At 56.5% G+C, this 24,226-nt stretch overlaps 1 protein-coding gene and 1 long non-coding RNA gene across 6 annotated transcripts in view; one reads left to right on the top strand and one right to left on the bottom strand.

Annotated features, from left to right (window-relative positions):
• Positions 1-1,066: 1,066 nt before the first annotated feature.
• LOC122230667 lies at positions 1,067-8,183 on the bottom strand. The gene is made up of 3 exons (XR_006207703.1): positions 7,934-8,183; positions 6,053-6,365; positions 1,067-1,097 (listed from the first exon to the last, which is right to left on the bottom strand). It is a non-coding gene; the product is annotated as an uncharacterized LOC122230667 (long non-coding RNA).
• Positions 8,184-11,734: 3,551 nt separating this feature from the next.
• SLX9 (SLX9 ribosome biogenesis factor) overlaps positions 11,735-24,226 on the top strand; it is a 36,952-nt gene continuing 24,460 nt past the window's right edge. The window contains exons 1-3 of one of the 5 annotated variants that reach the window (XM_042956468.1): positions 13,431-13,565; positions 16,045-16,188; positions 18,318-18,426. In XM_042956468.1, the coding sequence (XP_042812402.1) occupies positions 18,330-18,426 (97 nt within the window). In that variant the 5' untranslated portion in view covers positions 13,431-13,565; positions 16,045-16,188; positions 18,318-18,329. Of the gene's footprint in view, positions 11,756-12,425; positions 12,564-13,430; positions 13,566-16,020; positions 16,189-17,411; positions 17,572-18,317; positions 18,427-24,226 lie in introns of those variants that run through there. The other 4 variants (XM_042956469.1, XM_042956467.1, XM_042956470.1 and 1 more) reach the window with 4 other exon arrangements.

Below are 24,226 nucleotides of genomic sequence, written 5' to 3'. Positions count from 1 at the left end.
TCGATTAACACATATTTGTAGGTTATATGTTTTATATACTGTATTCTTACAATAAAGTAAGCCAGAGAAAAGAAAACGTTATTAAGAAAATCATCAGGAAGAGGAAATGCATTTACAGTGCTATACTGTATTGATTCTTAAAATCTGCACATAGATGGACTCACACCATTCACACTTGTGTTATTCAGTGGCCAGCTGTATAACATTGTCTGGTGAGGGTTCCACGCATGTAAGATACAAAATACGTGACACACCAGCAAAAGGATGGCAGTAAAGGAATCCGCATGGTTTTTAAGTTCTACCACATTCCCCCAGATGTGGTAAAATACTAATTTTTGAGTAGATAATGCAGTGTATAAGGCACATATTATAAGTTCTAGAGCAGCCAGCGGAACACTTAGTCAGGAAGCCAGCTGATAGATTAAAATGCAAAGCTAGAAACACTCCTACGATCCAAAAGAAAGCAGGAGAAGGAAAGGAAAGTGGAAAACAAAGAGAACAAACAGAAAACAAAGATTTAAACAATAGATCCAAATCCAACCATTCCAATAATTACATTAAGCGTAAATGGCCTAAATATAATGATGGCAAGGCCAACAGCAGCAGATAGGGTTTCTGAAACACGTCCCAGCTCTTCCGGCTGTAAAAAACGCACTCTGAGTGTGATGGTGCGGGTGGGGAGAGAAGAAGGGAGGGGGAGCTGTACCATGGAAATGCGAATCGGAAGAAAACGGGAAGGACTATGTGCCTGTCGAGCAAAGTAGACGTCACAGCAGTGAAAACCACCAGTTGTGCGGTGGGGCTGTACTTAACGATAAAGGGTCAACCCAGTGAGATGTAAGGATTGTAAACAGGCACACATCTAACACCAGGGCTCACAACACACAAAGAAACGTTAGAGAGCTGAGAGGAAAGGGGTGAACGCCCACTTACAGCTGGAGCCTTCAATGCCCCTCTCGGCGCTCAGTTATAAAAAGCAGACAGGGGCGCCTGGGTGGCTCAGTCAGTGAAGCATCCAGCATTTGACCTCAGCTCAGGTCTTGATCTTAGGGTTGCGAGTTCAAGCCCTGCATTGGGCTCCACGATGGGTGTGAAGCCTACAAAAAAAAAAAAAAAAAAAAGGCAGACAAGTGCAGCGAGCACGCAGATCTGAGAACACCATCAGTTAAGACCGAAGACATTCCAGCCAGCAGTCGCGGATGTATGTGTGTCATATTCACCCAGGAGAACTGTCTCCTGGGCCATAAGATAGATGTGAACACATTGAAGAGAAGTGAAATCGTGCCCAGTATGTTCTCTAGCTGTACTGGAATTAAACCAGAAAATAAGCAACAGAAAGATTTAGAAAAATCTCTGAAGAAATAACACACTTCTTTTTCTTTTCTTTTTAAGAGAGAGAACACAAGTTGGGGAGAGGGGCAGAGGGAGAGAAAGAGAATCCCAAGCAGTTTCCACGCTCAGCATGGAGCCCAACATGGGGTCAATCCCATGACCCTGTGATCATGACCTGAGCTGAAATCAAGAGTCGGATGCTTACTGACTGAGCCTCCCAGGTGCCCAGAAACAACAGACTCCTGAGTAATCTGTGGGTGAAATGGAAGCCTCAAGGTAAATTAGAAAATATTTTGGGGCACCCGGGTGGCTCGGTCGGTTAAGCGTCTGACTTCAGCTCGGGTCGTGAGTTCAAGTCCCACATCGGGCTCTGTGCCAACAGCCCGGAGCCTGTTTTGGATTCTGTGTCTCCCTCTCTCCACCCCTCCCCCACTTGCCCTCTGTCTCTCTCTTTCAGATATAAACATTAAAAAAAAAAAAAAAGAATAACAGTGTGAAACCAAGGACATGATGACCCAAACCCTGGAGGCCTTTGCGGGGCGCGAGCACAAGAGAGGAGACGAGGCTTTGTATTTCGGAAAAAGCTGAGGCCAGGGATGAGACAACAGAATTCTGGGAATAATTTTCTCCCCTAAGTCAGCCAATACATTCCATTTGCAGTCACTTTCACCAAACTTTCCAGTAAGTCAACTTTATCTCCTCAGGTGCTCTTTGAGGTCGTGGTGGCTGGCCTAACACTGAGCACACAGCCTGTGCCCTCCAGAATGACACGGTCCAGTTCAGGGACAAGCACGTCACAGTGGTATAAGGCAGAACGAGTAGGGATCTGCCAAAGTGGTCCTGGCATGGGGTTGGGGGCAGGGGACAGTCAAGTGATGTAGAAAGGAGGGAGAGATGAGAGGAAGGATGTTTCCATCCCCTTACTGGCCTGGGCACCCCCAGCCCCACTTCCCACCCAGCAGCATCCCCACGACACACAGCACCAAGAGGACCAGAGGGGGCTCCTTTGTGAGAGTTTGAAGATTAGGAAACGTTTTATTGATGGAGAATGTGAGGCAAAGGGTTCCGGGCTCCTTTTATGGTGAATCCCAGGCAGGGCTGCAGCATTTTAGCTGATGCTGGGAGAAGGTTGGAGGCTCAGGCACCACAGCCCACGATGCTGTGTGGGTGTGATGAGCAAGATGTGAGAACTGGGGCCCACCCATCAGAGGAGGCACCAGAGAAAGAACCGCCCAGCACTCAAAAGGCAGAAAGCAAGCTTGGCCCTCGAGAGGGTGTCATGATGGCATTCGGGTCAACAGCATGATTGTGACGACTCTTTCCCAGCTCACACCCCCCTATCTTGCACTCCTTTGCCAACTTCCTTCTGGCCCAGCTCTTGCCTTTTCCTGACCTTTCCCCCATCCTTGCTTTTGTTTTCTTTTTAATTTCTTCCCACCAGTAACTTCCTTCTGCAATGTTGATTCAGCTGTTGCTCCTTTTGTGGGGGAGGCAGGGGTTGGAGGAGCCAGCAGAGACAGCTGCAGAGGCTGGAGGCAAGCACGCTCCAGTGGGGGTGAGAAGAACAGAGCGGAAAACAGTGTTTGCCCTCGTAAGTGCTCCAGATAGTTCTCTCACTGGATCTCCCACAGATCCTTACAAACGGGCAAAAAGTCACTCTGCCAGGGCAATGGAGATGCTTACTGTAATCCAGGCCACATAGGTGCTGGGGCAGCCAGGTGAGCATAGAAAGTAGGGAAGATATTTGAGAGGTTAGAGTCATTTCTAGCCACCTACTGTCCTGAATGCTGGCCTAGGTACCCTCATCCCCACTTACCACCCAACTACTACCTTCACGTCAAGCTTCCCTCCATGGGGAAGCATTCCTGGTTTCCTAACTCACCTTAAGGAAGGACAGCTTGAGGGGGCTGCTCAACACTCATCAGAACAGAAAGATTAACCAACAGGCTTGACGCCGAAAACCTGTTGGAGGGCAGAAGAGTTTGGCTCTAAATTCAAAGGAAATTGAGCCAGAAAAAGTTAAGCAATGATCAACTCTGGGGGAAAACCAGAAAGTTGCATAAAGAAGAAGATGTAATTATAGAATGTCCACTTGGCTCAGCAGTGCACATTTACGTGGTTAGAATAATAAAAGTACTGAGCCTGGATGAAAAATGAAACTGTTTATTGTTCTACAGAGATGTGAGGGATGGGCAGGGGTGTGAGGAACTAACATCCTCATCACCACAACAGGCCATAATGCCTTCCCAGGCCCCTAGAATCTAATTTCTCCTTTCGCTACGAATACCAGGCTGACCCATGGGGCTCCAGTAGGTCAAAGGGGCCACCTAGCCCTAACCCAGGTCCCAGGGTCATTCCTCTCCTTATGATGCTTATCAAATTGCCATTTCCTGTTCAGTTTATGGTTTCTACCAATGCCAAATATAGCCAGTTGTGGACATCTTTAGTAGCGTGTGCTCACTGAAAGTCTGTGCTGCCTTTGTCAAAGCAACTTTGCACCTTCTGACCCTATGTTAATTGACTCAGTTTTCATGATTGCCTTCTAAGCTCCTCTTGCCCCAGGGGCCTAGTTTGGGGGCATGTATGCTGAGCTAAGAGAGCAGTTTTCACTTGGGGTCCAACAGACAAGCCACTGGGAGTGGTAGTAGTCTCTCGACACTCAATCCCTTTCCTTCTCTGGGTCTCAGTTTCCCTCACCCCTTCCCTTCATTGTGAGGACAAATGAAGACATGTGAAAGCATCCCACAAAGGGCCAGGCACACACAGCAGGTGCCCAATAAACGTAAAGTAGCAAATCATAAAAAGATGACAGAGACAAGTTCCCAGCGATATGGAGCTTCCAATACAATTATAGCAAGTTTTTTTTGTTGTTGTTGTTGTTGTTTGTTTTGGTTTTTGGTGGTTTTTTTTGAGGGAGTGTCTATATCTGAAATTTTTTCTTGTTGAATTTTCTGCTTCTACCTTTTAACTTTTGAACCTGGGGGGAAACAATTTGCTTTTTCTGCATTGGTTTCTTTGCATGTAATAGATAGGAATTAAATTCTTTCCTCCATTTCCTCCTGGAAATGCAGTGCAAATGAGAACCTGGCTTCCCCGAATGTTGAGAGCATGAAGGAAGGATACAGAGGAAGGCACGGCCACCGAGGCCTCCAGGGCCACTGGGCATGGCAGCACCTGCCCCTGCCCTGCCCCAGAAGGTGGCTTTCAGGGCAGGCTGAGATTTTGGAGGAACATGTGAGAAACTTTCTCACACCTCTTTCCAGCCAGACTCCCTGGGAAGGTTTCTAGCAGGCTCACTTTCTTTTATTTTTTTCTAAAAGCTTATTTATTTATTTTGGGGAGAGAGAGAGAGAGAGAGAGAGAGAGAGAGAGAGAGAGAGAGAGAAAGAGAGAGAGAATCCCAAGCAGGCTCCGCACTGTCAGTGCAGAACCCAACGCGGGGCTTGAACTCATGAACCACGAAGGCTCAACTGACTGAGCCACCCGGGCACGGCACACCAGAAAGCTGCCATTTCCCTCCGCCACCAGGGCTTCATGCGTTAGCCAAATGTAATGACCTGTCTCATCCCTGAACTCACCTGTGTTATCTCTCCTGAATGGTCAGTTCTGAAGCCCTCCCTACCTGCCCCTGCATTTCCCATCCTAAAGGGTCCAGCCCGAATGCCGTCTCCCCCACAAATGTGTCGTGTCAGTCGTGTAGAGGTGAGGGACAAGGACCCGGTGGCTTACTAGCTGTGTGGCTGGGTGACAAGCGGCCCCTTCTGGCCCTAGGCCCCTTGCTGGCCAGCGAGGACAGTGATCACTGGCCTTACATCCCTGGGTGAGTTCTAGGCCAGTGGGGACACAGAACAGCGCCTGGCCCTGAGAAGGTGACTGAGGAGCAGGTCCTGCATGACTTTGGCTTTGCTGGTCACACGGCTGCAGCAGAAGCTCGACCCCTATGGCACCCGAGCAGCCACAGACCATCTGTATGTAAATGAGCTTAGCTGCACCCAAAAACAGGCAGAACCCTGCTCTAGACCAGTGACTCTCTGGGGACAGAGGACAGTGTGTGGGAGAGGAGGGACTACACCCAGGACCTGAAAATCCCGGCCTAGGTGCTCGGCTGGGTGCCTGTCAGGAATGCAGACCCACTGGTCCGCGCCCAGCCTGCTGGATCCGGATCCTGGCCTGGGGTGGGGCCTGCGTGACCCACTAACACACACTGTGGTGGTCTGATCATCAGCAGGGGACACAGCCCAGACCGGACTCTGAGCCTCAGGCCCCCACCGGGCCTGCACCCAGAAGGCACTTGGTGCTGGGGAGGAGGCTGATGAGAACATCAGAGCTGGGGGTGGGGTGGGGGACAGAATCGGGAGCACCTGAAGCTGAAGTGAACCCTAGGGGCCTTTTTTCTCTCCGAAGAAAGCTTCTCCCCTGGCCTCTCCCACCGGTTTCCAGTTTCCTCTCTTCCACAGGGGAGAATGAGGCATCTCAAGTGGCTCCCCCACTCCCCCCACACCCCAGAGGTGGTGATCCATCGTGTGCCTGCCCCACCTGGGTCCACATCACCCTTGCGGGCATCCGGCTGGGGCTGGGAGCCTCTTTCCCAGTCTCCATTGGGAGCACTCCAATGAAGTGCTCCATTTCTGTCCACCTGCTTCCCGTCCCTCCCCTTTGGTTGTGGGCCCCAGTCGAGAGCCCAGAAGGACCTGTCCGGAAAGATCTCACCCTTCTTCACCTGGGGAGACCTTGCAGGCTGGGGAGCAGTCTTCTTCCTCCTTCCTGTTCTGTCCCTCAAGGGAATAGCGGCACCTCTCCCTCGTGGGGCCCCCGGGTCAGTCTTGCTTCTGGAGGCCGCCGGGCAGGGGAGCAGTGGTGGCCCACATGCCTGGGCTCTGGGAAGCCTGGGCTGCAGTCCCGGGTCCCCGCGGGGCTGGTGGCTGCATGGCTGTCGCCCAGTTCCTGAAAGGTGTCTTTCTATCTGTACAGTGGGGGTGAAGGGTCCGCCTCTCGGGACGCTGAGATGAAGTACCTGAAGCTCTCAGAAGAGCCTGGAAAGACGGGGGCAGGGCAGGTGTCAGGGCCAGGTGCCCAGCCCACTGGGGGCTGATGAATGACAGACAGTAGGAGAGAGGGAGATCTCATTCTGGCAAGGCACCCAGGAGCTGACTGAGTGGGGTGACAGTGAGGTGGAGCAGGGGGAGGGAACACTGGCCCTGACCCAGGTGTGACCCCATCCCCAAGGGGAATTGCCCGCTGAAGGTCACATGGGCTGCAGGCCAGGCCGGGCGGAGCCCCTAGGCTGTGTGCTGCATGGGCACCAGGGAGACCTAACCCTTTCCGCACTTGAGCAACAATGAAAATTCCAAGTCAAAAAAGGCAAGACCCAGAAAGCGGCGGGAAAAGGTGGCAGGAGGCACCTCTGGGCAAGGGGATCAAAGGGATTTTAACTGTTTAAAATAGTTTTCTCTATTTTCTAAATTGTTTACAACAGCCACGTATTAATTTTACAACCAGAAAAGACTATTGACTGTAAATTAACGTTACTCAGACCGTGAAACAAAGGCAGAGAACCTAGCGGTTGCCTAGGCCGGGGAGGGGGGAGGAGAGAGGGTGGAAGGAGAAGCCAGAACCCGAGCTGGAGGGTTTGGGGTGCAGGGCCCTGGGGCCGCCCCCGGAGGGCCCAGGCGGCACTGCTTCCCCTCGGGGCAGAGCAGAGCAGAGCAGAGCGGGCCTGGAAATCGCGCCTTCCCTGGGCCTCTTCCTCCCGCCCCCTCCGTCACCACTTCCTGCACTCGACCCCGGCATCACGCAGCGAGTCGGACACATTTTTGCCCAAAGAGTTTCCAAATTCGGGAACTCCACGGTCTCAGCCTGTTTGAGCTTCCTGTGGCGTTCCTGGGCGCGGTTCCCACCCCGGGAAGCTGCGCCCACAGGCGCCCAGGTCGGGGACCTGCCGCGCCGTCCAGGAGCCAAGAGGAGGCGCCAGTGCCCCACTCCCGGAAATTCGTCTGGTTATGGAGATGCTCAGACGACAAACGGCCCCGCAGAGATTCAAACCGGCCATTTTAACTCCAGAAGTCCCTGAAGCAAAGCCAAAGGTCACGGGGTGGAGGCCACCACGAACCCAGCTCTCTGCTCTCCGCCCAGCGTGTCAGGTGCCCACCCGCCTGGGGCCAGGGTCGCCAGGACCGAGTCACCTCTGTCGGGCAGTACGACCGAGGGGCAGCTGTGCACGAGTGCCGACGTGACCCCCATCGCCCTGACGCAGCCACCCTCCGGCCGTGCCCCCTGGGTCTCCAGGAAGGGCCTCTCGGGGAACCGGGCCGGGCAGAGGATGGCGGGACTCGGAGCCTGCCTTAGTCTTCCAATTTGTAGCCGGTGGATCCAGCCCACCGTGCGCAGAGCGGGGTACGTCTCAGCCGCCCGCCTGTAGCGGGGTGTCCCATGCTAGTCCCCGATGCTAGGAAGGGTCCCGAAGATGGAGGAGAGGGAAAGGGAGCTGCCCTCTCAGCCCGTCACCCCAAGCACCCAGGTCGGGCAGGAAGGGCTGGGGTCAGACGCAGGGTTTTGCCCCTGCCAAGCCCACCCCCGACACCAAGAGTCCCCACGCCCCAACCTGAGCTGAGAAGCAGGACGTGTTTGCCGCCTATCTTCTATGGGCCACTGGAATCTACGGAGTGCGCTGCGGGCAGGTGCTTCCTGGGGCTCTGCCGGTCTCCTCAAGAAGCCTACGCTGGCAGCCCCATTGTAGAGATGGGTAAACAGGCTCAGACGTTCCTGATGCGAAACTGTCGGGGGGTCGCCTGGGTGGCTCAGTTGTTGAGTGTCTGACTTCGGCTCAGGTCATGATCTCGTGGGTCGTGAGTTCATGCCCCACATTGGGCCCCCTGCTGTCAGCGCAGAGCCAGCTTCAGATCCTCTGTCCCCTTCTCTCTGCCCCTCCTCCACTCATGTGCGCTCTCAAAAATAAAGAAAACATTAAAAAAAAAAAAAAGAAAATGTTGGGGTCAAGGAAGAATTCTTGAGGTGTCTTCGGTGCAAAAAAGGTAGTTTTTTTTAAAGCACGGAGACAGGACCTGTGGGCAGGAAGAGCTGCACTGGGGCTGTGAGGGGTGACTGATCATACACTTTCAAGTTGGGAGGGGGTCAGGGACAGGGTAGTCTCTACGGATTTGGAAGCAAGGTTTCAGGACCTTGAGGGGCTTGCTGCTGTTAGGAAAAGGTCATTTACTGTCTAGTAAAACCTTACTCGGGAGACCCTTCAGATGTATACCAGGGGCCATATGCTTGGAGGAAGACGGCTAACCTATACCTTTGGCAGGTGTGTGTTTGTGTGTGTGTGTGTGTGTGTGTGTGTGTGTGTGTGTGTTAGAGATAAAGGAAGTTTCCAAGGGGTTTTTACAGGATCCTGGAGGTTGGGCTAATGTCAAACTAAGGTTGCCTTTTACCCCAGCAAAGAATTAACATAGAGGCATCTAAGCTCCCAGAGGGAGGTCACTCTGCCCATCCCAAGTACTTGTCAATGGCTCGAAGTTATAAGGAAGTTTAATTTTCTTCTTTAGCCTTTGTTCTCCACATCAGTGCCTACCTTGCCTAAGTCGCTCCGATGCCTGGCCACCTCCCTGGGTGCGTGCGACCCGGATCTTCCTTTTCTGAGTGAGGCCCCAGCATCCTGAGACACCCCCCTCCCCAATCCGGCCAGGCAGGGCTGAAGGGAGCCGAGTGCACGGGGAGAGGAGCTGGAGGACCTGGCTGGCGGGGCTGGGCGCTGCCGCCGGGAGGCTGGTGGCCACCCCCGTGACCACCCCAGGAAGGACGTCCTGACCCTGGGCACGTGGCGAGGGCAGGGTTAGGAGTCCATGTCCCAGGGCCGTGACTGCGCGCGCCAAGCTGCAAGGGGCCGCTCTCAGCGCAGCTTCCGGGGGTCTGGGAAACCGGCTGCTTCGCCAGGAAGTCCCTCCGCGAGGGCCCGGGGGACACCGAAGAGCGGCGGGGCCGCCTGCACCTCCCGAGGGCCCCCCCCCACCGACCCCGGCGCCCCGAGGTCTTGAGGCCGCTGCCCAAGGGCGGGTCCTGGGGAAGCGCGTCCCCGCAGCCCCGCGTCTGCGCCCGGCGACCAGCCCAGCTCCGCTCCGTCCGACGCCCCGCGAGCGCCCTCACGCGACGAAAGAACGAGTCGGCGAGAAAGCAGAGACTCCGGGTCCCGCAGGGAGGGGGCGGGCGGAGACGAGGCTGAGCCGTGGGAAGGGCGGAGCGGCGGGGAGGGCGGGCCAGGGTGGCCTTGGAGCGGAGGTCGCGGCCTGGGGGCCCCTCTGGGGAGGTAGGGGTGCTGCAAGCAGAGACGGAGAGCAGGGCTAGAGGCAGGAGCCCCGGGGTGGGGGTGGGGGACTTGGGGTAGAGAGAAGGGGGCTGTTGGGTTGAATGTGGCAGGGAGAGGGGGAGCCAGAGAAGATGACACCTCGCTTTTTGGCTCGGGCAGCTGCGTGGGTAGCGTTCGTTGGAAGGCAGATATACTGCTGGGGCAGGGACAGATTGGGATCAGAAGCAAGAATCCGGTTTTGAGATTTTCACTACATTTTCAGGTGGAGATGGAGAGATCCAGCTGCAGATGGCAACGTCAGGATAGCAGGATAGGGTGTGGAAAGCACGAATAAGACGAGGGCATCCAGAGGGACCATGGGACAGATGGAGAGAGAAGGGGCCCCAGGACTCTCAAAGACTCCCAACTGATTCATTTTGTTGGACTTTGTTTTCCCTTTATCGAGAAAGCTTGCATTGCACAGAAGAGGCAAAAAGCAAACCCTAAAATTGAAGCTGTCCCTCAGGCCTTGAGCTGGCCGGGTGCTAAGATCACCACTGGGTTAGACAAGGGACCGTGTCCCTGGAGCCGGGAGCCAAACCTTGGCCTCCCTGCCTCCCAACGGCTCAGGAGAGGAGGCGGGTTGGATGTAGAGGATACCAGTGGGTTAGCGATTGGGTCATCAATGCCGGAACCCTTAGAACGGAGCTCCTGCTGCAACGTTCCCTCCCTCCCTGCACGGACTGCCAAGCGGCACGATCCTCCGGGTGCCCGCTGAGTTTCATCTGTGCCGATGCACTCTTATCAACGAGCTCATCTTTGCATTCGCATGACCTCAGTAATCACCTCTGCATTCTCATATTATATCATGGCACAGCTGTGGACCTGTGGCACGGCACCAGAGAACAAGGCTTCTCTCGTGACACCCTCTGAAAGAAGTCGTAGGTGCTGCTGGATGGGTGTGGACTGGGTTGTGGGTGCCACCTTCTCCACATTCTAGAAAGCCATCTGCGGGGCTGACTGACACCCACTGCATCCAGAAGTACAACCAGTGCTGTTCACAGCCGGGCAAGAGGTTCTAGCTAAAGGAAGCTGGGTTCTCCTTTAGACCAGCCTGGTCTGGCAGATGCTGGTCAGACATCCACGCTGGCCACCGGGCAGGTAATAGCAGGACGGCTTTTACAGAGTGGGGAATGCTAAGCCTGGGAAGGGCTTCTGGGGTTTTCTTCCAGTGACACATTTCTCTGTGGCTTCAGACTGGGTCCGTACTATGAAGTCACCCCTGTGTGTTCTGGTCTGATGTCTCTGAGGTGCCTTCTTCATCTACAAATGGCCTCATTCACTGTTGGAATGTTCTGGAACTGGATAGGTTGGCTCCTGCATGGCGTGGCCAGAGACCACCCTGAACGGGACCTGCTATCAATCCAAGTAGGGCGTGTCCACTTGCCATGGTTTTGCCTTTTCTAGAGCATCATATCCTCAGTAAAGCCTGGAATATATAAGTGGATATGAATTCCAGCTGGTTATGTGGCCTTGAGTAAATCACAGATCCTGTCATCTTGGCCTTAAGCGGCCCATGTGGTCATGTGTCCAACCCCCACTGGGTGAGTACCTCTGTGTCCTTCCTGAGAAATGGCGCCTAGCTTTGCCTACAGCAGAATCCTCTCCAAAATCCATTTCGTGTGGGTGGATTTCCACCGGGCTCCTGGACAGGGTTGAGTGGTGAGTGCGAGCACCCAGGACCTTTTCAGTGTTGGGGGGGAAGAGGGGGGGAGACAGAGTGTGGCCGCTGCTCTGGCTGAGTCTGGACTCCTGTGTGGCCCCATCCATATCCTGGTTTGTGCTATACTTTGCTCTAGATTCGCCGGCTTTCTGTCTCCAACAGCACAGTGGGCTCCTTGAGGATGGGCGTCACACCCACCCAGAGGTTGTTTTCCTGAATGCACCATCTGGGTTGGAAACGTGGGAGCCCCTGAGCTCAGAAAGCAGAAGGCGCCTGTCAGAAGAGCAGGACTCACTCAGGTCCTGGTCCCGGAGCTTCCCAGCCTGCGATCTGGCATCGCTTTACCATTTAAATGGTCGAGTTACACCAGTCTCAAGGAATCGTTCTGGGGAGTAAATGAAACCATGTAGAAAAAGGTGAACACGAAATAAATGTTCAATTAGAGTTAATTAACTTAATTAAGCTAATCAAAGTTAATTAAGACAAATGGACTAGATCAATCAAGGGTTGTTGGGGTGCCCTTAGATTCAACCATATTCCCTCTCAGTTCCCCACTTTAGTCCCCCCTCCCTCCCCTCACCCTGTCCTGACTCTCGTTTTGCTCCCACGGTGCTTTTGGAGGGCACAAGGGCTGTGTAGCAAACACACTCATGTATTTTTTTTAATGTTTATTTACTTATTTTTGAGAGAGAGCGTGGTCAGAGAGAGGGAGAGAGAATCCCAAGCAGCTGTCAGTACAAAGCCTGGGACTTGATCCCACAAACCGGGAGATCATGACCTGAGCAGAAAGCAAGAGTCCCACACTGAACAGGCTGAGTCAGGCACCCCAACACACTCGTGTATTTTCAACGTGCTTGGTCCCCGACCCGGCGGTACCCATCATTCTCCCAGGTGCTAGCGAGGCCGCCTGGGTTCCCGCGAATGCCCACACCTGCCCCGGGCGCATGCGCGGCGCCGGCGGGGAGAGCGCGGATCCCCGCCTCCCGGCTCCGGTTTCCGCCCGGTCGGGGGCGCGCGGGACCAGCTTCCGGCCGGCGGTGCGGCGCGCGCAGACGGTTTCCGGCCGGCCGGGGGTGTCGCGGGAGCATGGGGAAAGTGAGGGGGCTGCGGGCCCGGGTGCACCAGGCGGCGGTGAGGCCCGCGGGGCCGGCGGCGCCCGGCCCCGCGCCCCCGGCCCGGGAGGCGGCCCCCGCGCAGGCTTCGGCCGGCGGAGTCGGGGCGAAGGTGAGTGGCCTCCGCGGACCCCGGGGCGGTGTGGCTGAGCACCGAGGTCCGAGGGGACCCTGCGGCGGGCACGCCCATCGTACCCGGCCCTGCGCGGCCCGCTCCCTCGCTCAGTGATGTTTTCGGGGTTCGTCCGGGTTCTGGCCGGCTCGCCTCGGCGCTTCCTCCTGCCGGTGGTGGTGGTGGGCCGGCCGACCACGTGTTGTAACGTGGGCGGGCCCGCGGGCGCGTGCACGCGCTTAGCCCGCCGCCTGGAAGTGGGGGGCTGGCGGGGCCCCGGGGAGCGGAATGCGAGCGCGGACAGCCTGGTTTGCTCTTCCCTACGGCCCTGACCTCCGTTCCGACCGGGGACGCTCAGCTGCTGAGGACGGAGCTGCCGTTTTAACACGCGGTCTGGCCCTTACGAACACCGTGTTGGAATAACACCGTGTCGTTCACGTGTCCTAAAACTCGCTCCTGTGAAGTGTCCCGTTCAGTGGGCACTGACGTAGGTTCACAACGTAGTTCGGTGGTCCCTACACATTTCAGAACATTTTCATCACCCCAAAAAGAAACCCTGTACTTATTTTTTTAATGTTTGTGTATTTATTTTAAGTTTATTTTTGAGAGAGAGAAAAAGCGCAAGTGGGGGAGGGGCAGAGAGAGACTCTCAAGCAGGCTCTGCATTGTCAGCACAGAGCCCCATGCGGGGCTCCAACTGGAACCGTGACCTCGTGACCTGCGCCGAAGTCTCAGGCTGGACCGACGGAGCCCCCCAGTCGCCCCTACAAATCCTTACTATCCACCATTCTGGCCACGACGAGTCCACTTCCTGTTTGCCTGCGGCTAGCCGTTTGTGTCCAAAATCCGTTTTGTGTGCGTGGGTGTCCACGGGGCTCCTGAGCGCGGTTGACACGTGAATGCTGGCTCCCAGGGCCAGTGTCGGGGAGGAGAATGTGGCCGCTGCCCTGGCTGAGTCTGGACTCCTGAGCGGCCGCTGCGGGTGGCATCCGTTGTGTGCAGGTTTGACCGCGCTGACTTTTCGTATATGGTGTAGTACCGGCTGTGGCCTTGTGTGTCTGGCTTCTTTCAGGTAGTTTTTTCTGAGGCTCGTCCTTATTTCTAGAGCAGTGTGTTTATGTTTCATTCTTATGGGTGAAAACACCCCATTGTATGGTTGCTACTCTGCCACACCACGTTATCTTCATCGTTCCCAAGTTGGTGGAAAGGTGGTTTCTAATTTGGGGCCATCGTGGACGATACTGCCGTGGACATTGGGAGCGGAATTGCTGGGTCGTATGGAACTTTGTGTTTAACACAGTGGCTGCCCCGTTTTACATTCTCTTCAGTAACATGAGGGTTTCACTTCCTCTGAATCCTTACCAATACTTGTTATTGGCTATGCTTTTGATGACGGCCATTCTGATGGACGCGAGGTGGTATTTCATGGCTTTGACTTGCATTTCCCTAAGGGCCGATAATGTTGATCATCTTTTCATGAGCTTGTTGTCTATTTGTAGATCTTTTTTTGGAGAAATGTCTGTTCAAGTCCTTTGCCCATTTTGAAATTGTGTGTTTTGTTGTTGAGTTGCGAGAGTTCTTTCTATATTCTGGATGCTAAACACCTACCAGATATATGTGGTTTGCATATATTTTTTTTCTAGTTCTGTGAGGTGGTGTCTTTTTTTATTTTCTTTTTTGGTATTATCCTTGGAAGCACAAGTTTTCATTTTTTACAAGTCCAGCTTCTTTTTTTTTGTTGCTCGTGCTTTTGGTATTGTGAAAAGTCAACTGAGGGGCTTGCGGAGCACCGCAGACAAGACTGCATGGGGACTGGGGGGGTTAAGCAGAGTTTGGTCACGAAAAGAACCTTTGCGCTTCATGTCCTTTAGCAATTGATGTGGGGCTTATGTTATGGGTGTTTCTGTTTTCGGTGCAGAGAAAGGTAGGACCTTCATGCTGTGTAACTGCCTCCCTCTCATCCCCTTGCTGTGCTGCTCCTGTTCTGCAGGCTGTGTCTGTACGTGTTACAACCCGACCTTAGGTTCTTACAGTTATCTTTTGTAATTAGCTATATGTTTACCTTTAACAGGCTTCTTGTTTTGTTTTGGATTGTTGTCTGGTAACATTCCTTTTCAGCCTAAAACACTTCCTTAATGTTTCTCAGAAGGCAGGTCCGCTAGCGACAGATGGTCTCGGCTTCGGTTTATGTGGGATTCTCTTTATTTTACGTTCATTTTTGAAAGATGGTTTTGCTGGATGTAAGATTCTTGGCTGACTTTCGTCTTTCCGCACACTGAAATGTGATCCCACATGTTCTGGTCTCCATTGTGTGTGAGGTCAGCTGTCCGTCGTACTGGGGTTCCCTGTAGGTCGGGGGTGGTTCTCGTTGCCTGTAAACGTGACTCTGACGTGTCTCAGTGTAGTTCTCTTTGTACTTACTCTGTGTGGAGTTTCTTTATCCTACTTGGAGTCTTTGAGCTTCTTGCACGTTTCAGTTAGTGTTTTGCTCAGATTCAGCAAGTTTTCAGCTATTATTTCTTTGGATATTTTTCTGCCTCTCTGTCTCTCTGGTACTTACCGGGGACACCCGTAGGCATGAGTATGGTGCTCTAAGACCATTCGTTTTCCTGCGAGGCTGTTTCTCTTCATTTTTCTGTAAGGCTTCTTCTTTCGTATTTCCTTTCCTAGGGCTCTGTTCTTTTTCTCTTCTTCCTTCCGCTTCTTGTTGGCTGAGTTGTGGTGGGGGCGGGGTGGGGGTACGGAAATCCTTTCTTCCTCCAGCTGGGATAGGAGAGGCTATCCACCTGCAAGGTCTAAGGTCAAGTCTGTCTCTTCCCATTGGGCCTGCAAGTTGACCTTGAGTAGGGCTGCAGCTCCCCCTGCTGGTCCCCTGACTCCCTTTATTAATCTTGGTAGTGATGTATCCTAGCACTGGGCGGGGATGGGGGGGAGGGGGGTGTTGCCTGGTCGTTTTACTTGTTTATTGGCCTGGCTCTGGACTATGTGAGGTCTGCGTGCAGCCTCTCATCTCCCTGCTTATGCTCTTTTGTTTTTATCTTTTAGCCTGACCAGGTGGGTTTGTCTGAGTCACTTACTGGTCCAAGATTGTGCTTGAGCCCCCGTGTCCCATTAGGTGTTTGCTTCTTACCACTGGATGTACGTGTGTGGCTCTGGGCTGCGGTCACAGTTCAGGGAGTTTACATTTTTGATCCGCTTCCCAGCAGGGACTAGCAGCTTGGAGACACGCTGTGATACTCCTGGCCCCGCACAGCCTTGAGCTTCATGCAGCCTCCAGCTGCTGCCGCTGGGAGTTGCCCCTGGGCCATAGCGGCTTGTTGCCGAGCCAGTGTCCGCTCGGAGGCTGCGTCTAGGCCCCTGTGCCGGTCGGCCTCTGCCCCGTGTTGTGTTTGGTTTGGGGAACACTTTCTCGTGTGCCCCATACGGTTCTGATTGCCCTTGAGGGGCAGCCTGGGCCTCCAGCATTGACCGTTGCCCACAGGGCGCTTGCCTCTCTGATGTGGCCTCTGCTGAACTTCCGCTTGCTCTGCTGTGTACTTACCTTGTTGCTGCTGGTGTTTTGGAGCTACGGAGCACCCCCGCCGTCTGCCTGGATCGCCAGTGTTTTCAACGACTCCCTAGACTTGTGAGTCCCCACAGTCCATTCCAGATAAAGTCCCGCCTCTGGCAGGACCTCTGTGCCCACACGAGGAGGGGGGCAGGGACAGCCTCAGCTTCTCCCTGTTGACACCCCTCTCTACAAGTGGGCGCCGGGGGGTGGCCCCTCGTCATCTTCTTGGCTTGTTAGTACCTGTGGCCTAGAGAAGCTGGGATGAGGGGTGAGAATTGCTGTTCCCAGCCTTCCCTGCCTCAGGTGGTGCTTCTGTCCAACAGGTGGGGGCGGGGCGGGAGAAGGGATCCCCACCGTCTGGCTCACCTTCTTGGACTAGTGCCTGTGGCACAAGGTGGGGGGATCGTTGGCAGCTGGGAGCTGGGGAGCCAGGAGTAGAGCTCCCAAGGGAGTTTCTGTAAGGTGGGGGTGGATAACAGGGCATAGCTCTTAAGCCATAGATTCTGTTCCCTTTTTTTTTTTTTTTTTAATGTTTATTTATTTTGAGAGAGAGCAGAATGGGGGGTATGGGGGGAGGCGGGGTAGAGAGAGGGAGAGAGAATCACAGGCAGACTCCATGCTCAGCACAGAGCCTGACATGGGGCTCGATCCCACGATCCTGAGATCATGACCTGAGCCGAAATCAAGAGCTGGATGCCTAAGTCACTGAGCCACCCGGGCGCCCCAATAGATTCTTTCCGTTCTTGATGAGATTTTTAGTTTTCTTCAGTTAAATGGTTGTTGGGAGACAGCCTGCCACACCCCTCTCCCTGCCCATCTGGCAGAGGTTCCATATAACCCTGGCTCTTAATCCCTGTGCCGGCCAGGCCGGGTGGGATTCTCACGGTGGGCAAAATCCTCCTGAGCTCAGGACACAGCCAAAGTTCGAGGGAAACAGCCCACCGTGAGTGAGAGTCGGCATCAGAATTAGATGCCGTGAGGGCAGAAAGTGGAATTATCAGATGGAGACTGTGAGATAAGTACGTTCAAAGTGTAGAAGTAAGAGAAGTGAGGAAAGAAAACGTCGAGACTAGGCAGACGAGAAGAGAGAAGCAACTGATGGAACTTGTAGAACGAAGGGGATAGCTGTTGAGCTCCAACACGGAGTAGGTAGACTCCTAGTTCCTAGCCACGTAACGACACTGTGGTCCTCCGAAGACGTCGGAACAACGCAGCATCGACACCTGTCGTGCTGAGTTCTGAAACCTTGAAGCAGTTGGATGTGGAGTACCGCTGTGAACGGGGTCTGAATGGCTGTGCAGAAAGAAGCGGGGATTGGCCGTGTGCACACTAACGTGGGCGGCCCGGCGTGCACCCTGCCCCTGGTCTCCTGTGGCTCCTCCTTGGCGGGAGGACTCTGCCGCGCTGGCCTTCCCTGCTTGGTGCTCCCAGCCGCCCCTAGGCTCCAGCATTGCCCCTGTGAGTTTTCTGTCTCTTATTTACTGACTTTCCCTCCCACCCTGAGAACTCCCGAGGAGCGAGTCTGGGCTTCTCTCGCAGGTGTTCTGTGCGAGCTCCGGGCTGCAGGCCAAGCCCACACCTTGGGCCAGTTTCTGCCTCACCCCAGTCCTGTCTTGGTCTGTGACTCCCCTGGGGGTCAGTGCTCCAGTCCCTCTGGGGTCCCTGTCCTGGAGCTGGGACCCGAAATGAGTCAGGTGGGCCTGGGAGGTGGGCTCAGCAGAGTGTGACTGGCAGTGACTGGGAGGGTTTTGAAGTCTCCGTGTGGGGCTGATCGTGTGTCGGAAGCTGACCTGGGGGGAGACGATTGAGGGGGAGCAGTGGCTGTGAAACGGGGGAGAGTGCTACGGAAGAACGAGGTGGCGCAGGTTCGGAAGGGAATCTGCTTCCTGTCCCAGTGCTTCTGAACGTGGAGCTCGTGTTTCTAGTCGCTGCCAGTCCCGAGTCTGGTCTGAGACGGTCTGCACGCCAAGAGCCAAGCCCACTTGGTGGTTTGAGGGGGACGGGAAGACGTGCTGCCTTAGGGCCCCAGGGTCTGAGCCCCCACTGGCCCCCGGGCTCAGCTTCGGCGGGGGGGCAAGGGTTACCTCCCCCAGGCCCTCTGAGCAGGAGCTGGCCCAGCCTTGAGGGCTCCCCCTGCTTTGTGTCCGGCCTTACGTTTGCATTCTGGAGCCACAGGGAAGTCTCACGTCTTCTTTCCTTCTTAGGAATGGGCTTTCATGAACACTGATGTTTTTGCCGGGACCAAGATAGACCCCAGTGCCTTGGTGCAGAAGCTGGACCCAGACACGAGGAGCGTTGCTTCCATCAGGAGAGGTGAGAATGTGCGGCTAAGGACTGGGTATTTGTAGCACCGTGCCAGGCTGGGTTTAATGTGCTCACGTGTGGGCTGGGGCAAATTTCAAGTTAACCTATACGTTGCTTGTTTCTTTATTTATATAGTTATTATTTTTTATTAAAAAAATTTTTTTTATTTTTAAATTTTTTTTTTAATGTTTATTTTTGAGAGAGACAGAGACAGAATGCCAGTGGGTTGGGACAGAGAGAGAGGGAGACACAGAATCCGAAACAGGCTCCAGGCTCTGAGCTGTCAGCACAGAGCCCGACATGGGGCTTGAACTCACTAGCTGCGAAATCATGACCCGAGCTGAAGTCGGACGCTCAACCGACTGAGCCACCCAGGCGCCCCTAAAACTTTTTTTTTAATGTTTGTTTACTTTTGAGAGAGAGAGCGCAAGCAGGGGAGGGGCGGAAAGAGAGGGAGAGAGAGAGGATCCCAAGCAGGCTCCACACTGTCATCGTGGAGCTCGAACTCCGGAACCGTGAAATCATGATTCGAGCCAAGGTCAGGCGTCGGATGCTTAACTGGCTGAGCCACCCAGGTGCCCCGTCTTCAGGAGTTTTTTTAAATTGAAGTTACTCCTCCAGAGCTGACAGATGTCTTCCCCTGCATGCCACCCTGTGGCCTCTCCTCCACCCTGTCCCACCTCCCCCAGTGGTCGTGAAGCTGTTGGTCTTCTGCCCTGGGATGGGCTCTGCCTGTTTGGTCGTATTGGTCTGGGCCAGCGTGCCGCCTGCCTCTTGGGGCACCGGGTCTCTCCCTGCACCGGCCGAGCGCTCTGCCGAGTGGGCGGGCGGCCAGGCGGGGGACGGGGCTGCTTGGCCCACGCTCTCACCTTCTCGTTTGCTCCACACGGTGGTCCTTGTGAGCGAGTGTCGTGTTTGTGGCTGCATAGCTGTGGCTGTGTGCAGCCCAAGGTAGCAGAGGCTCAGCCTGGAGTGACCGAGCCCGGACACATCTGTTGTCTGATGAGCGCCAGGCTCTTGCCACTTGCCGTGGCCCTTTGACGTCTCCCTTCCACCCAGAGGTGTGGTGAAAAGTAGCCGTGGAATGTGTGGCTTTTGTTCCTGTGGCAGCTGACCGACATCTCAGTGGGAGCCGTGTCCACTGAAGCGCGGGGCACACAGATTCCTACCTCCCTGAGAGGTGGGCGCTGCAGGGGAGAGGTCAGCCGGGCTGTCTGGGCGCTGGGACCCCGAGTCCTGCGCCTGCTCCCGGCCTGCCTGTAGCGGGGTCTCTGTGAGGGGCCGGCCCCAGGTGGAGACCCAGGGCAGAGAGTGGGAGAAGCCGTCTGTACGCCTGTGCCCTGAAGGTTCAGAGGGAGTAGTGGGGACGGAGCGTCAGTGCAGGTGTAGACCGGCATGGGACCCTGATGATCCGCATCGTTGGCTGCTGGATTTTGGAGCATCTGTTCACTTGGTCTGTCAGGTGAGCGTGGCATTTGCTGGGCAGGTGTGCCCCGCGGCCTGCCTAGGAGTTGCGTGGGGCTCCGTTAGCCGTGCTGGCCAGGCAGCGCTCCCGTGTCTGAGGGGCCGGTGCACCTTGTCCCCTTCACGGATGGTGCAGGGTGGGGGGGTGTGACAGTGTAGGGGCTGGACTCTCCCTTTGCTGACCTCAGATGATGTGGCCCCACCTGGGAGTGGGGTGACGGCAGGGCCTCCCTCTGGCACTGCTGGCCTGGTTCCCTGCAGGGCACGGTCCGCTCCCCTCTCCCCACTTCTCTCCTCCCTCCCCTCCCCGCCTCTCCTGCACGGAGACCGGCTGAGTTCCCACCTTAGGGGTATCCGAAGCCAGCACCAGCGGCCCTGGGACCCCACCCAGCCCTGTTGAACCTGGTTTTCATCACTCTCCAGTGCATACCGGCCAGTAGCCTAGTGGCTCCCGCTTGGCCATTATAGGAGCTCAGAAGCCCCTCCCATCTTTTCTGGTCTCCTCTTGAAGATCCTGGATCCCAGACTGGTCCTCCCGGTTACTGGCTATGTATGGCCAAGTCCCTGCCATCTCCTGATTGGGTCCTAGCAGCCACTGCAGTCCTGTGGGGGCCTCCATGGGAGCCCCTGCCACGGCAGCACCTTGGTGTGTTAGCTGACCTGCCGGCAGATCTGGGACCTTGCACTCACTGAGCAAGTCTTCTGCTCAGCAGACAGAACTCGGTTACCTCTTGCCTTTGCACTGAGTCGGAGGGCTTTTTAGAACATTCCAGACCACCGTAGGTGGCATCGGCTGCTCAGGGAGCACAGCCACCCAGAAAGAGCAAGATGTTACTTTCAGCAAAGGGAACACTAGAAGTCTGGGTGATGGGGACCTGAAAACCATAAGGGAGGTGGCTAGGAGGAGGGGAGGAGAGAAGGAAGGAAAGTACTTTGTTTTCTTTCTGAGCTGGGCAGTCAGTTGTGGTCACAAGAAGAGATGAGAGCAGCTCAGGAAAGATTGTGCTGTACTATCAGGTCCTGGAGAGGGGGACACAGCACCCAGGGCCACATGGATGGACGCACCAGCGTGGTTAGGATTGTGTTATACTCTCAGGTCCTGGAGACGGGGACACAGCACCCAGGGCCACGTGGGCAGACGCGCCAGCGTGGTTAGGAGGCTGAAGATGGGAATTGGCTAGCCCCCAGCCAGAAAGGTGTATTTTTAGGATATCAAAATGTCCTAAAAATATACAGAAAATTAAACATTTACAGCAGGAGAGGGCCTGGACCGTGGGTGTGGAGCTCAAAGCATGGGGTGTGTTGGGCAGAGCCGTGAGGGCCTCAGGGGGAGGCAGGGGTCCTGGGGACCCTGAGATGGGCAGGTAGCCTGGGGCGGGGCTGCTGAGGGTTCGGAGCGTGGGCTCCGGAGCCTGGAGAGCTGGCAGCTCTCAGCGGGGGCACTGGGTCTGCTCTGGGCCTCGGTTGCTTATCTGCAGACGGGACACGTAGTACTGTTTTTGTCCTGTTTGGCCTGTTTTGGTGAGGGTGGGTTAGCAGGCGGGAGGTGTTTGACACCCCGCTTGGTTTTAGTCCGTGCCCGGCTCAACGCTGCAGAAGGCACAGCTCCTCCCTGCTGGCCCGCGGTGTCCGGCCGCCTCTGGTGACAGGTGGCAGTGTTCCAGCCTCTCCCCACCGCGCCTCCCTCTTTGCCAGTGGCTCTTCCACCTTGGCCTGGGTCACCTCGCCTCCCCTCCGGCCGGTGCCCTGGGTCCCACGGGGAGACGATGGGCCGCGTGGCTCCCCGGGTGTGAGCTGGGGCTGCTGGCCCGGGGCAGGTGCGGGCCCTGTGGAAGGTGGCATCTGAGGACTCAGCTGCGGCTCGGTCACCTGCTGGGTCGTGAGGCCGAGGGTGTCTGCCGGCCTGGATTAGCGCAGACGCGTCTCTCCCAGAGTCCTCACCCTGAGCTGAGTCACAAATAGAACTGCTGTCTGCCTCTGGCCATGAATGAGCCACCCCGTGCAGGGGTGTGTGGTCCGGAGGCGGCCGAGCCTGCTCGGGGAGGAGCCCTGGCCTGCTTGTAGGTCCGTCCCCTGGCGCAGACAGATGCCTGTTGTACGTCCCCACCACGTGCACGCCTGTGGCCCCCCTTGCCCCACATGCACACCCGTGCTCCTCCTCCCCTTGTGCGGACTTGTGCTCACACTAAGGGGCCTGTTTGGCCTCGTGGGTGCTTTGCTGGTGGCGTCTTTCCTGTTTGTACGTAGAGCTTTTGGGAGCCTTGCTGGCCGGGGAGCCGAGTCTGTCCCTCCTTGGGCCCACCTTCCATTCCAGGCAGGGGTGCTGAGCTCCCTGTGGGGGACCCCCTGGACTCTGTGTGGTGGCCTGTGGCCCCTGTGGCGCCCCGTGGGGGCAGGAGGATGTGGTGTAGAGCCAGAGGCCACCCCTAGTTCCTGCTGCAGACGGCGCCCCCCCCCATCCCCCATCCCTGGTGGAACTCGGCTCTGCCCTGGGGGTCGGGGTCTGTGGGCTCGTGGGTCTGGGTGTGAAGTGGCTTCGAAGCTTCTCTGCATCCATCTTGGAGGGCCCAGGGCAGGTCTGGGGTGAGCGTCCAGCTCCCGCGTCCTTCCCTGCCACGGGACACCCTGTGCCCTTCGTGTTTCTAGCTGTGTCGTTCTCTGTGCTGCAGAGTCGCAGGAGACAAGTGCAGTGTGTTCTCACACAAGCACCCAGGGTGCCGGGCCAGTACTCGGTCCGGGGCCTGAGCCAGGCAGTGCCGGCCCCGGGACTCAAGCCCAGCGAGGCAGGCAGGCTGGGGCAGGCCTGGAGGAGGATGGGCCTGGCCAGGGCTGTGGGAGGGGAGAATGTCAGCATCACTGCCGAGCACGGTGGACACGCTGGGCCGGCGCGCAGGCTGCCAGGAGGCACTCTGGGGGCTGACGAGTCTGTGGCGGGAGAGGGTAGGGAGGTGGCGCTGGGACCAGGCCGGCCCCGGGCTGCGGTGGAGGGACGTTGCTGCGGGGACCCCCGGAGCAGGGGAAGCCCACGCGGAGCACGCGTGCCCGTCCTCTTCGTCTTCTGGCTCCGTGGCTGCAGTGCTGTGACCTTGGCTTTCAGTTGGGAGCAGGTGCAGGCGTGAAGCCTGTTCAGCAGAGGGCGGCAGAGCTGCGTCTCTTTTCAGGCCAAGCCCGGATTCCGGATTCCGAGAGGCCGGTCCTGCCGAGGGGCAAGGAGCTCCCAGCACGGATTCCCAGGGCTTTCCAGGCTCCGTCTTCAGGGAGTTTGTAAAGCTCCCCCTCCGAAGACTTTTCCCTCCTTCTCTAGTGTGAGGGAGGGTGTGACAAAACCCACCCAGAAAGTTTCATGGCTTCTCCCCGCACCACCTTGAACGTGAAACGTGCAAGGAGAGGGGGTTCTTGCTCTCTGGGCCTGGGCCCAGGCCAGGAACGCGGGGGCCTTGCTGGTGGCCGCCTGGGGGCTGCTTTGGCTGAGGGGGTGTCTGGTTCCCTCGTGGCCTTCGTGCCGTCTTGAAGCCCACAGTGGAGGCACCCCGGAGCTCTTCAGTAGGCGGTGCACGCTGTCCGCCCGCTGGCGGTGGCTGCAGGCTGCTAGCTGTGAGCCCCTTTGCTGTCGCCTAGGCATTTCTTTGGTTCCTTGTTGGGGGTGTAGGCCCTGGGCGGGAGCGCCTCCACCCACCCCAGGGAGCGCGCCCACTGCCTTCAGGGGCGTCCTGACCTGCAGGGCCCGACTGGGAGGCACGGTCTTCTGCTCTGGGCCTGCTGGCTGCTGGAGGGTGGCTGGCCCGCAGTCTCACGTGGTGGGGCAGGAAGGGGCCCCCTGTCGGCTGTTCTCGCCTCCGTCTGCCTCCAGCCTGTTCTTTTTAACAACAGGAAGCAGGGAAGGGCGAGGTCAAGGAGGTGGCCTGGAAGGGCCCTCCCCGGATGGTCTTGAGAGGGCCTGGGTGCGAGGCCTTGGGGCACGGGGCCTGCTTCCTGCTCCCTCTGTCGTCAGGGATTTGGGAGGAGGAGCGAGCGTGGGTGTACTTTGTCCTTCCTCCCCACTTTGGGACAAGCCAAAGCCGCTTCATTTCTGGTACCTTCTTCCCGTCTCTGGACGGGCTCTTCGTGGGAGGCCAGCCACGGGAGGACCTGGCCGATGCCCGTGGGGGGCGTGGCCTGGCCGTGCGAGGACTTGTGTGCGCAGTGTGTGCTGAGAGGGATGAGGTGCCGAGGAGTGGGGGGCACAGCAGCACCCCAGAGTGGCCGCAGCTTGTCCTCCGCCCATCCAGCTCCTGTGCTTGGGGAACGCGGCTGTGTCAGGCCGAGCAACGAGAGCCTCCGTGCCCGTCCCACCCACCCTGAGCGC

Source organism: Panthera tigris, chromosome C2 (genome assembly GCF_018350195.1).
Source record: "Panthera tigris isolate Pti1 chromosome C2, P.tigris_Pti1_mat1.1, whole genome shotgun sequence".
Classification (NCBI taxonomy): domain Eukaryota; kingdom Metazoa; phylum Chordata; class Mammalia; order Carnivora; family Felidae; genus Panthera; species Panthera tigris.
This window is presented reverse-complemented; position numbering and strand designations above follow the sequence as displayed.